The 17,163-nt window shown below is 40.3% G+C and overlaps 1 protein-coding gene across 4 annotated transcripts in view; it reads right to left on the bottom strand.

The window, feature by feature from the left end:
• The window catches only part of naalad2 (N-acetylated alpha-linked acidic dipeptidase 2), a 46,518-nt gene that overhangs the window by 4,478 nt on the left and 24,877 nt on the right, over positions 1-17,163 (bottom strand). For 3 of the 4 annotated variants that reach the window (XM_068213483.2, NM_200277.1, XM_009291955.5), the window contains 11 exon segments: positions 13,739-13,925; positions 13,557-13,650; positions 11,359-11,454; positions 8,670-8,755; positions 6,338-6,457; positions 6,166-6,248; positions 6,028-6,091; positions 5,864-5,931; positions 2,983-3,071; positions 2,788-2,878; positions 844-1,108 (listed from right to left, as the gene is read on the bottom strand). In XM_068213483.2, the coding sequence (XP_068069584.1) occupies positions 844-1,108; positions 2,788-2,878; positions 2,983-3,071; positions 5,864-5,931; positions 6,028-6,091; positions 6,166-6,248; positions 6,338-6,457; positions 8,670-8,755; positions 11,359-11,454; positions 13,557-13,650; positions 13,739-13,925 (1,243 nt within the window). 4 annotated transcript variants of the gene reach the window in all.

Below are 17,163 nucleotides of genomic sequence, written 5' to 3'. Positions count from 1 at the left end.
CAGGGGCCCCATGTACAAAGACTTGCGTTAAATTTATACTGAAACATTGCGTACGGACAAAGCTGTAAACAGGTAAAAAACTCAAATGTATGAAACACTGCGTATGCAGAATCCCACGCATATTCTCTTTGTACATCCGAACTAACGTGAAACTGAGCGCACGAGCGCAAAACCCCTCCCTCAACAGTTCAGTCGGCAGCTAGCTCTCTGAAACTCTCACATGGTCACCCACTGAAGCTAAGCAGGGCTGCGCCCGGTCAGTACCTGGATGGGAGACCACATGGGAAAGCTGGGTTGCTGCCGGAAGTGGTGTTAGTAAGGCCAGCAGGGGGCGGCCAACCTGCAGTCTGTGTAGGTCTTAATGCCCCAGTATAGTAAAAGGGACTCTATACTGCTCAGTGAGCGCCGTCTTTCGGATGAAACGTTAAACCGAGATCCCAACTCTCTGTGGTCGTTAAAAATCCCAGGATGTCCTTCAAAAAGATGAGGGGGTTAACCCCGGCATCCTGCCCAATTCTGCCCACTAGCCTCTGTCCATCATAGCCTCCTAACCCTCCCCATATCATAATTGGCTTCATGACTGTCACCTCTCCACCAATCATCCAGGTGGATGCTGCACACTGGTGGTGGATGAGGAGATTCCTCCTTATGTGTAAAGCGCTTTGAGTGCCCAGAAAAGCGCTATATAAATGAAAGGAATTAATTTATAACCACATGAGGGACAGTATATAGAGTAAATATTGTTTTTGGGTGAACTTTCCTTTTGAAGTAATCATTCATAAAGCAGTCAGTAATTCACATTCTTAGTTTTGTCTCTCACAGAATCATGGTAATTCTGCGTACCGAATGAGACCGCGTACTGCTGCATGGCCTCGGGATGCTTCTTTGCCAGCTGGTGAATGCTGTTGGCGTATGTGGAGAGAGACGTGGCGTATTCAACACAGTCCAGAGGTAAAACTGCAGAATCGGCTAAACTGAAGATCAGTCCGCCCCGAACACGAGCCACCGCCTCCAGTCTGCGAAATCGAGGGTCGTAGAAACGCTCCACGATCTCATAAGTCTCGTAAACGCTGTGATACACCGGATAACTGCTGTAGCGCTCTGTTTTCTGGAAAATAGGCATGAAAAAAAGCTTGAAACTTTTATATAACAATAAGAATAGAAGACAATACAATTCTGCACACAATCCAACCGGTGGCACGGTGGCTCAGTAGTTAGCACTGTCGCCTCACTGCAAGAAGTTTGCTGGTTCAAGTCCCGGCTGGATCAGTTGGCATTTCTGTGTGGAGTTTGCATGTTCTTCCAGTGTAGGCGTGGATTTCCTCCGGGTGCTCCTGTTTCCCCCACAGTCCAAACACATGCGCTGAAGGTGAACTGATTAACTAAATTGGCCGTAGTGTATTACTGGTGTGTGAATGTGAGTGTGTATGATATGCGCTTCCAATTAGTGGTTAAAAATAATAATTGTTGTTTTTACCTCAATTCTCTCTTATTAAACAGTATTTAATCTCTCTCTTAATAACAACATTTGAAGACGTCTTATCCCATGAGCTGACCGCTTCTTTTTGTGCATAATATTGTTTAATCTAATTAAAATGTTTTAAATCAAATCTATTATACAAAGGTGAGGTTGGCAAACAATTGGGCGAGATTATGATCCTATATGAGACTGTTATTATTGTGTATTCATTTTAAAATGATTTTTGGATCAAGCATTGTCCTTTTGGTTGCACCTTTTGGACTTGGACTCCAAACAGGCCCGGATTGGCTAATCGGGAGGACCGGGAGAATTCCCGGTGGGCCGGTCCATTTTTTTGGCCGCGAACATAGATATATACACTAGATGTCGCCTGGCCTATTGTTGTCTATTGGACGGAATGTGTCAATAGCGCCGCCATCTTGCTACAGGGTAGCGCTCCTTCGAAATGAATGCGGGACCAAGGTACAGTGGAGGACTGTGGCCATGCAAAGCCAGAGATATACACATATACACATTTATCTGTGATCAGGAGTTTTCCTGGATGTTAGTATGTAATTTTTTTTCTAATTACGAAATTAGAAACACAGCACCGACAGAACGCTAACCCAGATAGTCATGCAGTGTGAAAACATCTGTGACATGACTACTTTGAAAATCATGCAGTCTGATCTCAGCATTACTGTGAAACAAGACTCGGGCCAAGAGTGTGTGTGAATGAGGTGTCTTTATAGTTCTATTAATCAGTCCATTGCAGCTGTGTGAGTGTGTGTAATCAGGAGGAATCAAGAAGTGGTGTGTGTGTAAGATGCATGATGGGACTTGTAGTTCATTAAAGTGGCACATGCATGGAGGATCATCACAACGGCTTATTGTTTTGCTATGGAAACAAAGTCTTGCTCATCTTTTGATAACTGGCAGTAGGATGTTATGAGCTTCGTTGATTTGAAAAACTTTCGGTACACAATAAAGGGCAAATATTTAATTTTTTTATTTGTTTTTATTAATTATTTGTATATATTTTTTCTGATTTTGTGAACCTAATTAGGTTGGTTTCATAAATGTGGCTTCATTTTTTCTCTTAAACTTTTTTATTCTGTTTGTTATTTTACATGCTCTATAATTACATATCGAGTGGGGCGCTTTCATCTGTTTGTTTTGTATAATTTAGGGTTGGATAGTGTGCAGAAAATGTTCTTTCAATATCTTCGATCTTTATACTTTTATTATTATAAAAGTTTGATAAACATATTAAGTTTTATGAAGTGTCCAATACTAAACACTAAAGCATCACAAATAAACACACTTACCCGGTTTTTGGTGTATCTCGCCCTCCCAGACATAATTCCTAACCTGATAAAATATGCCTCAAAATCACTCCCAGAGCCCAGTTTACTGATCCTGCAGAGAGACCACAAACATCAACAGATTAACTTACGTCATGTTTTTAAAACCAATCGGCTTCTTCATGATGATTATGGTCATGAATGTGCAGTATTTTGTACCATGGCTTGTCTTTTTCTGGCCAGTTGTCTCGTTTGTGCCAGCTCTCGTATAAACTCATGCCCTCCTCTCCTTCCTCTGGGCTCGAAACCTCCACAAACACAAGATCCACATCACTTACAAATAGACAGAAACAGTAGATAGTCAGACAAATGGAAACAATGGTGGATGGATGGTTGACGGATTGAAAAATGGATAAATGAACAAATAGAATGAGAGATGGATTGATAGGCAAATGAATGGACAATAGTTTGGTAATAGATGGATGGGCTGAACGAACAGATGGATAGATGAATAGATGGATGAACGGATAGATGAAAGGGTTGACAGATAGATGGATGGGTCGACGAATCAAAGAACCAATGAATGGATGGAATGACAAATGGGTGGATGGATAGATGAATGGATGGGTGGATGGAAGGACTGACAGACAGATGGATGGACAGACAAAGATGGACTGATGGTTGGAAGGACCAATGGGTGGACAGACAGATGGAGAGATGAACGCATGGATGGATGGATGGAAGGACTGACAGACAAAGGGGATTAATGGATGGTTGGAAGGACCGATGGATGGATGGACAGGCTGATAGAAAGCAAGATGAATGGATGGATGGACTGACAGATGGATGGAAGGCAAGATGGACAGATGGATGGATGGTTGGAAGGACTGACAGATGGAAAGATAGACCAATGGAGGGATTAATGGATGGTTGGAAGGACCGATGGATGGACGCAAAGGCTGATAGATGGCGAGATGAATGGATAGATGGACTGACAGACCAATGGATGGAAAGATGGACAGACGGATGGTTGGTTGAAAGGACTGACAGACGGTTGGATGGACCGACAGACGGTTGGATGGACCAATGGAGGGATTAATGGATGGTTGGAAGGACCGATGGATGGACGGAAAGGCTGATAGATGGCGAGAAGAATGGATAGATGAACTGACAGATGGATGGATGGCAAGATGGACAGACGGATGGATGGTTGGAAGGACCGATGGGTGGACAGAGGGGTGGAGAGATGAATTTATGAATGAACAAATAAATAGAAGGACTGACAGATGAATGGATGGCTTGATGGAGGGATTGATCGATGAAAGAACCGACTGATGGATGGATGAATGTATGGTTGGAAGGAGCGATGGATGGACAGACAAATGGAGAGATGAATGCATGGATGGACGGATGGAAGGAAGGAGTGACAGATGGATAGATGGACCGATGGAGGGATTGATATATGGAACCGACAGACGAATGGATGGATGAATGGATGGTCGGAAGGACCGATGGATGGACAGACTGATAGACGGAGAGATAAATGAATGGATGGACTGACAGATGGATGGAAAAATGGACAGAAGGATGGATGGAAGAACCAACTGATGGATGGATGGATGGTTGGAAGGACTGATGGGTGGACAGACAGATGCAGAGATGAATGCATGGATGAACGGATGGAAGGACTGACGGATGGATGGATGGACCGACAGAGGGATGGATGGTTGGAAGGACTGATAGATGGATGGACAGACAGATAGATGGAGTGTTGAATGCATGGATGGACGGATGGATTGAAGGACTGACAGATTGATAGATGGACCAATAGAGGGATTGATGGATGGAAGAACCGACGGCTGGATGGATGAATGGATGGTTGGAAGGACAGATGGATGGACAGACTGATAGACGAAGAGATAAATGTATGGATGGACTGACAGATGGATGGAAAAATGGACAGAAGGATGGATGGAAGAACCAACGGATGGATGGTTGGAAGGACTGATGGGTGGACAGACATATGCAAAGATGAATGCATGGATGAACGGATAGAAGGACTGACAGATGGATGGATGGACTGACAGAGGGATGGATGGATGGATGGTTGGAAGGACCGATAGATAGACGAACAGACAGATAGATGGAGAGATGAATGGATGGATGGACTGAGAGATGGATAGATGGAAAGATGGACAGACGGATGGATGGAAGGACATATAGATGGACGGACAGACTGATGGCTCACTGGCTGGATGGACTGACAGACGGATGGATGGTTAGAAGGACTGATGAGTGGACAGAGAGACAGATGAATGGAGAGTTGAATGGATAGTGACAGACTGATGGATGGACAAGAGTATACATGGAAGAACTGACGGATGTACGGATGGATGGTTGGAAGGACCGATGGGTGAACAGATAGACGGAGAGATAAATGAGTGGATGGCTAGATGGATGGACAGATGAATAAATGGACAGATGGATAGATGGAATGACAGATGGATGTATGGAAGGACAGATGGATAATGGATGGATGGAGGAACAGATAAATAGACTGAAAAACAGATGAATAAATAAATGAACAAATGAATGGAATAGATGGACAGATGGATGGACAAACGGACAGATGGATGGACAAACAAATGGACTGACAGATGGATGAAGGAATGGATGAATCACTGGAATAAATGGATGGATAGATTGGTCAACAGTTGATGAATGGAGAGAAAAATGGGACAGATGATTGATGGAGGAATGGATAAATAGATTGAATAACAGATGAATGAATGAAATAGATGGGCGATAAATAGACTGGTAAGATGGATGGAGAGTTGGACAGACAAATGATAGATGGGTAGGCTGACTGATAATAAGATGGATAGATAGATGAATAGATAATAGATGTAGAGGAAGATAGACAATGGATGGATAGGTACACACAGAAAGATGGATGGATGAATGGCCAGGAACATGGATGGATAGATGGATTAACAGATGATGGAGGGATGTCAGATGGATAGATGAATATAGTAAGCAGGCTAAAAATTGAAAGAAAGACGGATGAATTTTACTGAATGTTTCTAAATGCACGTCTCACCTTTTTTGTAATGTCATAAACGAGAGTGTGTAGAGAAGGAGTGCAGTCAACCCTCAGAGTGTACATACCTACACACACACACACACACACACACACACACACACACTTAATATCTGCAGAGGAGAATATTAACAGATCGCCATATGTATGTGTGTGTTTCTGACCCTCAATAGCAGAGTCTGCATTGATGTAGGCCACCGCTCGCTCCTGCAGGACTCTGGCATTATCCTGCAAACAAGAACAGGCTGAGTTCACCAACCGCACAGATGCATGAAACCATTTGATCATTTATTAATTCGCACCTCTGCCCATTCTGTGGATCCCTGCAGCCCAAACTCTTCTGCATCCCAGCTGGCGAAGATCAGTGTCCTCCTCGGCCTCCAACCTAAAACACACACACACATTTTCAACACACACAATGCATAAAACAAAGCTAAATACTGTCCTGTCGAGCGAGATTGGCAGTAAAATGACCTTTTTTCATGAGTTTTCCCGCCGCTCTCACATTCTCGTGCACCACCGCAGCTCCAGACACAGGATCAATCCCTCCGAACACCCACGCATCTCGATGACCGCCCAGAATAATGTACCGGTCTGCACACACACAGACAAAACAGTACAACATACAGCCATGCAGACTTACACAACTTTAAAAAACTACACATTAACTAAAACCACACAATAGTAGGGGTGTGCAATATTTATTGTCATTAATGTAATATGTCAATTACTTTCAAACACGGTCTTGCTTAAATCAATTGTACCACTTGTTGCGTATTTGAGTCCAATGGCCATTGAGATAAAAACAGCAACATTTTACAAGATTATTGTGTATTTTCACAGCAAAACACACACATTGAAGCATATAATGCCATCAGTTTTGTGGAAACACACCACAAAACCAGTCATTTTAGTCTGCTATTTAAAAAGTTAATAAATAAAATCTCTCCGCTATGTGATAGTTACATCTTAGACACAATATTGTCTTTTTTAAAATATTTTCCTGTTTTGTGAATGAAAATATTACCTTTTCTTGTACCTTAAAACAGAACCCAGACGCCCTTCCAGCTGCAACCCATCTCTGGGAAACATCCATACACACTCATTCACACTCATACACAATTTAGCCAACCCAATTCACCTGTACCGCATGTCTTTGGACTGTGGGGGAAACCGGAGCACCCGGAGGAAACCCACACGAGCGCAGACAGAACATGCAAACCAAAGCTCGAACCAGCGACCTTCTTGCTATAAGGTGACAGCACTACTTACTGCGCCACCACACTCTAAACAATGTCAGGTTATTTCAACCCAAATGCTGGGTTAATTTTTTTAATTAAATAATTGGACCAAATATCACTCAGTGTTTGGGTTAGTCCATATTTTACCCACTTTGGGTTTAATAACCCAGCTATTCTTAGTGTATATATTTCTGTCAATATCGCACACCCTTAAGGCTGATTTATACTTCTGCATCAAGCGCACACGCATGCTATGGCACAGCCTGCGTGTGGACGCATAGCCCTCTTAGACTTAGAATATCTTTATTGTCCCCGAAGGACAATTAAGTTTACAGCAATAGCCGACAATTGACAGCAACAAGTCACATTTGACAACATAAAATAACAGTAAACAATGCAATAATCACTTAAAGCTTATTTAGTAACCCAACAGCCGTTGGAACAAATGAGTACAAGTATCTATTGGACCTTGCCCGTCTAGAATAAGTGTACCTTCTGCCTGATGGCAGGAGGCAAAACTTTAAATAAAGTGGGTGGTTCTCATCTGCTAAAATGGACATGACCTTCTTTATAACTCTCTGCTCATACACTTGTCCAATACTGTTAAGATTGACCCAGGGTCTTTTGAGATTGATAAACAATTTTTGAAAGTCTGTTTTTACTTGTCACCCTCAAATTACCATACCAGCATATTACTGCAAAAGTTAAAAGAGTCTCAATAAAAGAAGAATAAATGTCCTAAGGTGAGGCCTATCCACATTAAATCCCTTCAACTTCCTCAAGTAGTCTTTGATTTGCCTTTTTACAGATAAAATTAGTGTTGGCCTCAAAGTTCAATTTGTCATCCAAAATGGTACCCAGATATTTATACTCACTTACTGTCTCGACAGCGGGACCGTTTATAGTAGTAGTAGTAGCATTAGAAATAGAGTTACGGCGAAAATCAATAAGCATCTCTTTAGTTTTTGAGATATTAAGTTGTAAATATGAGTCTTTGCACCATGCAACAAAGTTGTCCAACACTGGACCATGACCCTCCTCATGATCATGCAAAAGACTAACAATGACAGACCGTCGGCGTCACTGACGCACACCTCTTAAAAACTGCAATTACCAGTCGCAACGACGCATAGCGCAAGCTCTGTGATTGGTCGGCTTGGTAGCGCTGACGAGTGTGGGCGGGATTGAGAGCCGTGCAAGCCCGATAGAATGATTGTTTACAAGTGTGGAGTCCCGTGAAGGAGCTCCAGATGGAAAGTTTTGTTTTTTTGTTTACCTCATGGTTAAAGTTGTTGCACATCCGCCGGTTCCTGCCTCAAGATGAGCGAGTTTGAACCACTTGTAGATTAAGGAAGCGTTCAGAAAAAACAAAACACCAGTGAAGAAACTCGACACAGAGGAACATAAACTCCTCACTGCCAACTAGCGTTTCGGAAATGTTATTGCTGAGCAACAGAAACAGCGTTCAGAAGTATAAATGCACAGCTACATGCGTTGCATGCGGGTCACGCTGATCACTTGACGCAGAAGTATAAACCAGGCTTTAGACTCTAGAGTAACATCACCTGGCTCGACTGCTCCTCTGATCCAGCCAATCACATTGTAGATACGGGTCACCTGATTGTTAGTGTGGATGTTCATACGCACTTTTCTAAAATGAAGGGAAAAAATTAATATTAATAATACACAAACACAGTGCTTTATCATGATTATACAATCCAGTAAATAACCAGTATATACACTGATATGTTCGATTAAATCAACAGTTGAATTCCTAGGTAGTTCATAAACTGTAAGTTGCTTTAGATAAAAGCATTTCCAAATATGCATACATGTAAATTAACGCTTCATTATGGTATTTATAGTCTGCAGAGACTCCAAACACAAGGCCATTGTGTGAAATTGGCAGACCTCCAGAGTTCATTACTGAAAAACAACAGGGTCACAAATGTGTGTGTGTGTGTGTGTGGTGGGAACAAATGTGTGTGACTGATGAACACACAGATCTCTCTGTACTGCTGACATCATGCATAAAAACGAGTTGAAGATTAGCAGGAGCGTATGAATGTATGTGTGTGTGTGTGTGTGTGTACAAGCTGATTATGCAAAGTGTAAAGTTTAAGTTACACTTCATTACAATCAGGATCACAGGTTGTGGGTTAAAGAGCGGTGATGGATTGCGTTTAATGTTCAGCTTGGTGGTAATGTTCAACCTCGTTCTTAAAAATAAAACCCTTAGATATATAGATAATGTAGCTTTGTTGAAATAAACCTGATGTTTGGTGCATGTGAGTGATCCTGAAGAGGAGAAATATACAAATTGAGATCTTTTGCTTAAGGGGGCTATTGATATTTACCTTTAAATGTTTTTTAAAAATTAAAAACTGCTTTCATTCTAGCCGAAATAAATCAAATAAGACTTTTTCCAGAAGAAAGAATATTATAGGAAATACTGTGAAAAATTCACCGCTCTGTTAAACACCATTCGGGAAATATTTGAAAAAGAAAATAAAATTCACTGGAGGGTTAATAATTTTGACTTTAACTGCACAAATTGTGATTTAATCTACAAATGCAATAAAATAAACGCTAAATGTATATTTTGGATGCTTTTCTTTCAGTAGCCTGACAGAATAGATTATACAGCCTAACACAGTGTCCTAACAACATGCGGCGTGATAAAAGCTGTATTTTCCATTATAAACTCGTTGTTGTCTTAACATCTGCGGCATCGATACGTGAAGTTTCTATTTTAGAAACGCTTTCTATTTCCATGCTGTCGCAGCAGAACAACACCCTAAACTACTATGACAAAGATCACCTCAGGAACTGATTATGGGCTTTATTTCGTGTTAAATGCTCCCATTGTACACTGTAAAAAACCCTGGTTGCCTTAAATTTGAATCAAATTAACCTTATGAGTTCATTAAACTTATGATATGTTAAACTGACTTAAAACTTTTAAAATATTAAGTTAGATCATGATTAACTTTGTTTAATAAGTTACAATGAACTAAAAACATATGCTGTCAGGACTAATTGATTGCACATTCAAGTGAAGGGCACATTCGCATGGTATTTAAAACGAAACTAATCACATGGTGCTCTGTGGCGCGGCAGAAATATGAACAGTATCCTGAGTCGTGGCTGGGCGCCGCCCACTTGCGCCGACGGTGTGTGTACCCTGATAGAAACCCATGTTTAGAATTCTAAAATGCATGGCGCGGCACGTCTCCGAGTGGCACTTCTGGTGTGCGACCTGCTTTAGTTTAAATACTAATACTACTGAAAGCAACGGCAGATAGTTCACCTCAGATCTTGAAAAAATAAAATAAAATGACTCGCAGATGGTTTTAAAATGAAAGTCTGAACTGTGACTCCCAACAGCAGTCACTCATTAGCCGATTAATAATATTTAATATTAATATATTTAATAAAAATTAACAGGTATTAATTAGATTAAAACACTTTACCATTTTAATTGGGAGTGCAGTGGCTGCTGTTTAAGGGCGCACTCACACTATGCTATCTGAACCATGTCCAGGCGTATTTCGCTGTTCGTTTGAGAAGTGTGAGTGCTCTAAATCGGGTTCAGGTGCGGTTTACTTGGCTGGTCCTGGCCCAGTGGAAGAGGTCTGCCAGAGCGTGGTTCACTTGGGCTTTGGCGCGGTGTGCTTCTAGAGTGCAAAGCGCGCCTGAGCCCGAAACTGAAGACGAGACGTGCCTTTTAAGGGACTGTTTCATATGGATTTAATAATCCTTCTTAATTTTCAATAAAAGCAAACTGTCGTAGATTATTAAAGACGCAAACCCCTCACTGCACGACAGATGCGACTTTAGCAAACCTCCAACTTTAGTGTCAAAATCTGCGCTGATCTGTTAGGTGAAGTATTTGACTGTCACTGCATATCAAACAACAATTATATAACTCAAGAAATCTCCACTGAGCTGAGCGAGAGCGCTTCTGTTAAACTGTACAGCGCATCATCGATGAGGCAAGCGTGCTTCAGCTCGGATGCAATGTGAGTTCAGGCTGTTGGGGCAGAGGGGAGTGGGGACAAGCTTTGACTTGGTTCAAGGCAACTGTACATAGTGCGATTACGCCGTAAATGTTTCTGTCATGTCACGTTGCGTTTGGTGCAGAGAGACAAATTGCTGAAATCGTCGTGTGTTGTTAGGACACAGCGTAAAACTGACCAGTGCATGAACAAACTAAAGGTTTTACTGTATATATAGGTGTATATTAAGTCATACTTCTGACGGAAACCATCTGTGAATCCCGGTCCGATTCTGTACGAGACATTAAGCGCACCTTTCCAGCTGTCTGGAGGAGCAGGTCCTCCCATATTCCTGGAGGAAGAGACTTTCAGTTCATTTCAGATAAACTAAGACACAAAATGCAGTTGTAAATCAATAAAACAAGCATGCCATCCGCTTATAAAATAAAATAATAAATAAATAAAACACTATTCCTCATTCAATATGATTATGAATTTATTCTTATGAACATTTCAATAAAATTAAAATATTAAAAGTAAAATATTAAAATATTTTATATTTAAAATATTAAATGTATTAATATTAAATTTTAATAAAGCAACAAAACGAGCATGTAATAGGCTTTAAACTTTACCTCATTTAATATGATATTAAATAATACTAACTAATATTATTAAGTTATTATTCATTCATTCATTCATTTTCTTTTCGGCTTAGTCCCTTTGTTAATCCGGGGTCGCCACAGTGGAATGAACCGCCAACTTATCCAGCACGTTTTTACGCAGCGGATGCCCTTCCAGCCGCAACCCCTCACTGGGAAATATTCATTCACACTCATACACTACAGACAATTTAGCCTACCCAATTCACCTGTACCGCATGTCTTTAGACTGTGGGGGAAACAGGGAGAACATGCTAACTCCACACAGAAACAACAACTGACCCAGCCGAGGCTCGAACCAGCGACCTTCTTGTTATTAAGTTATCAATTATTATGAATTATTGGTATTATCATTCGTTTTTAAGTGAATCAAACAAGCATATGATCAGCTTAGGGTTTTAAAAAGGCTAACACTTTCCTTCCAGTTAATATGACTAGGGCCAGACAGAATCTGCAGAACATTTTTGCTAGTTCTGCAGAGAATATTAAAAAATCTGCGGATTTATGCGACATTATTTTGGGAGTATCGAAACTAAAAACTTAATATATGAAATAAAAAATAATACCTTTTTAACTTGTATTTAATGTTCACAATGCAAATCCAATTAGATTATTTGGTAAACAAAGCAAGTCTCTTATATAATATCTCTACTAAAAGACAGAAAATATTACTGTACAAACTGTATTGTAAATTAATCATATCAACATTTTAATATTACTATTATTATATCATTAGTGAAATAATATTAGTGAAATGTATTTAAAAACTGAGCAAATTAAAATTTACACACATTTACACAAGTAAATAAATAGACTCGATGGGCTACAAATCTGCAGATATTGTGTGGGCCTAAATATGACTAATAAATATATGAAAATTTAATGATAATTATTAAATCGTTTTTGTTGCTGTCATTAGTATTATCCTACATATTTGATTGTATAAAAAATATGCAATCAGTCTAGGAAAAAGAAAATATTCAATAGGATGATAAAACTGGATTTTTGTTTTGATTGAAGTATTAAATATATAAATATTTATATGTTGTATATTGATAAAAAAAAGATAGAGGGAGTGTTTTTTAGAGAGAGATAGAATGTTACTACAGTTGGTTTGTCAAGCCCACTCACCTATGTGAGGCACACTTCATAAGTATGGTTTATTTATGAACTAATTTCGAGAGGATCACGTGCTTATGATGAACATGGCTGCACCTCATCAGCTTTGTAATCTGCTCTATTAGATGATTACAGAAGCATTATAAATAACCAGAGTTTTTCACTCCAGTTATCTTCGTCTTGAAGTTTCCCCCCCTTCCACCTCTACCCTCCACCCTATTCTGATAGGGCGACACGGTGGCCCAGTGGCTAGCACTGTTGCCTCAAAGCAAGAATACAGCCGGTCCGACCTCCTATTGGGCTGGTCGGTGTTTCTGTGCGGAGTTTCTATGTTCTCCCCGTGTTTGTGTGGGTTTCCCCCGGGTTCCCCGGTTTTCTCCCACCGTCCAAAAACTTACACAATGGCCAATCGACTAAACCAAATTATAACCAAAGTTTACACTTCTCACACGGCAACAGCAGAGGAGTTGTCGAGACCAACCTGAGCTCGAACTCCCCTCTCGACCTTCTAACGGGAGGGAACCCCGGGCTCGAGGATATTACGAGCTCAGGGCTCTCTTCCGGGACAGCATGCCAAATACGCAAGTGTGAACTCTTGAAATAAAATGTTATTTTTTTTACTAATAGTAATACTAATACTTTTGTCTTCTCTAAGGGAGTGTGTTGTACTCACTGCAGCAAATGAACTGCATCATGAAATCCGATGGGATGCACAGGAATTTTGGGAAGGCCCACTGCATCCTCCAGACTGGACCTGTATGTGTATTCTGGACATTGAGGAGACACACTGGTCAACACCGATCATTGATGCAGAATCTCTCTCTCCCACACACACACACACACACACACACACACCTTTAGCAGGGTATCCTGGTGTGAGAGGGTCTCCGGCTCCATTCAGATTCAGCACGTTCCCCCTTTGAGCGCCTCCACCGGGCAGATTCCAGCCTTTAGGGTATGGCTCTACATCCTCCGCCCAGTAATCCGCAGGGTCCGAGAACAGTATGATCCCTTTAGCGCCCGCTAGCACCGCATTCTTCACCTGAAAAGGACAGTTTACCCAAAAATTTTACCAAAGTTATCTATCGACATTATTGTAACTGAAATTACACTGCACGGTCTAGGTAAAATACAATTATTTGACATCTTAAAGGGGACCTATTACGCAAAATAATTGCGAAAAATCTTTATAAGGGGGTTTACACAGTTGTGTGGCAGCAGAGTGTGACTATAAGCAGCTCCTTATAGTAAAAATGCATTAATTGTATTTTTTTATAATCACACTTGATAAAAAGAGTCTGCAGAAACACTTTGATTGACATTCTCCCTTTGTACGTGTCATCAGAGGGGGAAAGCCCCGCCCACAAGTGACTATCTCTCCCTCATTAGCATAAACAGCCCTGAGTGAGAAGCAGCTGTACGCCATTAGAGTTTTGAATCTGCCACTTTGCTGATGTATAGGCATCTGTAGCTCCACCCTCTTTTAAAAAAGCACAATCTCATTTGCATTTAAAGCAACAGTCACCAAAATGGCACCATTAGCCTAAAAGGGTCAGATTCAAAGAGTTATAAAACATTATCTGTGTGATATTTTGAGCTGAAAGTTCACCTAACACTCTGGGGACATCAGAGACTTATTTTACATGTTGTAAAAATATAATAGTATGGATGTTAATAACTGTTTAACTCCTTGCCAGGACTTATTAATAATAAAGCTGCTTTATTTGTAAGTGTTTTATGCAAAATACCAGTTATTGTTCCAATAACTCTAATTTGCATCTGGAAACATACTGACTGCTTCCATCATTCTCATACCTGTCAACATTGGGATGCGAAAATAAGCCATATGCCCACCATAATAAGGGATACCTAAAAAAAATCCCCAAATTAATAACTATGTTCATTTGGACATTTGGAGCTGTTTTATTGTAAATAAACAGTTAAATGGTCAGTAATATGTTTTATTATTATTATTTACAAAAGAATACATTAGCAGCAAATACATTAGCAAACAGTTCAGCTTATTAAAATTAGCTATTATAAAAAAATAGAATCAAGTTATGAAATCAGTCGTTTCTTCACTGTATAACTTACACCTTCTGATTAAAGAGCAACGAATGAATTTTTTTTGTTCGATTACATTAAATAACAGGTGTCACTTTAAAAAAGCACACATCTAACGTTATAATGAAAGCATTTGACTGCTTTCCCAACTTTTTATGCTCATTCACGACAAAATTAGTTGTGTTTGTAAAAAAAAACACCAAGATATTATTCTAGATCAGTGGTTCTCAAACTGTGGTACGTGTACCACTAGTGGTACGCGGGCTTTCTTCTAGTGGTACATGGAGGAATGAAATATGTCATGTACATGCTAAATACATTTCAAAATTTATTAAAAATGATGTATTTAATATGCCATATGACATATAGCCTATATTTCTGAGGTAATCTGCCACGTTTTTTTAACTGTGCAGAGTTGTAGCTGCTTTACTGGGCCTACTACACTACTGAATTTCAATACTGCTCATTTAGGTGGTACTTGGAGAGAGATTTTTTTTCTGAGGTGGTACTTGATGAAAAAAGTTTGAGAACCACTGTTCTAGATTATTCTAGATATTATTACATCTTTAGATATTATTATTATTAATTATATGTATATGTCTGTTTAACCACGCACCCAAAACCCAGATTTTCGCTCCGCTTCAAATTGTGTGTACAGAATCCGTTTGGAAAACAGTGTCTATTTATCACTATACAGCACGTCTGCTGACAGTCACGCAGCGCTATATGACTGCTCTGAGGATTACATATGAAGGGGAGACGGCACCTGTAATGAAAAGGAAAGGGAATCTCTCCATTTTTATATTTATTTCAAAATGTTTTCTCGCCTAAACAAAGCGAAAGCACAGAACAGACTCATATTTAAGAGCAAGGGGCGGCACCTGGTGGTTTGGCAATATGGGTTGCGTAAAGGGATTCCTGGCTCTTTAATGTTTATTTGCTACCCTTCAGAGAAAGAGAAATACGGGAAAATACCTTTTAGGGGATGATCGTGGGATAGAACTGTAAAATACGGGAGAATCCTGAAAAAAACAAGCAGCAACCTCCCGCTCTCCCTCAGGAAGAAAATACGGAAGTAACTAAAACTGCTATTCATCCGAAATTCCGCTAGTCCTGGCCGCTCCTGGCTCCAAAACAGAGCAAATTTCAATTGAGCCCACTGTTAGAATGGCCAACTTTACAGCAGAAAAAAAGGTGTTTACAGCCTGATACAAAGAACGATTTTGGTTAATACAGCTAATATTACCCTTCATAACAACTGTGAGGGGGTGGATTTTCTAATAACTCATCCGTTTCCTTTATATTAAGTTATATTAAGTTTGCATAATTAAGGGAGTGGCCACTTGAGTGACAGCTAGGTCTCGTTGGTCGCCGTCACGTCACCTCAGCTGAATCCTGCAGATTAGCCACTGAACTCGGCATGTTTATCGTATTTCTGTATTGTTTTATGTGGCTTTACACAGTCAACTGCCTTTTGGACTTGTTTCCTACAATTATTAGATGGCATGGCATGCTGAGTGCACTTAATTGTGCTCACAAACCGTTCACATGGCCTCCGTTTCCCATGTGAGTAAAGTTATATACTTATATACCATCTCCATACATGTATTTGTTTTATTTAAGATCATTTATCGTTTATATTTATATTTAGAGCTGTAATGCACTGCAGAATCTGACGGATTGATTAGCTGTAGGCTCTAGAACAGTCGTCTGAAGCGTTGTCATACAGTGTTATGCTGGATTTCATCAATAGTCTTACATTAGCTAACACAGACTATTTCTGAAGTGTTTGGAAGTAATTCGCGTTTTCCTCCTGTTGAGAAACGTCATAAGAACAGTGTTTAGTGGCTCAATGTATTACAGCAGTGTTTTTAAAAGTCTAAACACTTTATTGATATAGTATACAACCAAGCACAAGTGGTCAGAACACAACCGAGTCACAGGTGATAAAGTATTAAGCGTTCTCCCTAAGTAAAGTGTGTCTGAACCAGGTCCAAGCAAAATGCCAGCAGGTGTCTGTTGCTCCGCTCACTCTCCGCCTCTTTGCCCATGTTTGGTATCCCGCCGTGGGTGTGATGACGCGCGAACAAAATGGCGACGGTTGGCCGCGCCTACTTGTGGCTTCTTTTGCGCTCTTCAGAAACTTATGGGTGACGTCACGGATACTACGTCCATATATTTTACAGTCTATGGGGAAAAACGGGAGGGTTGACAGG

The sequence above is a fragment of the Danio rerio genome, chromosome 15, assembly GCF_049306965.1.
Source record: "Danio rerio strain Tuebingen ecotype United States chromosome 15, GRCz12tu, whole genome shotgun sequence".
Classification (NCBI taxonomy): Eukaryota; Metazoa; Chordata; class Actinopteri; order Cypriniformes; family Danionidae; genus Danio; species Danio rerio.
The sequence above is the reverse complement of the archived record's forward strand: the minus strand, read 5'-3'. Positions and strand labels throughout refer to the sequence as shown.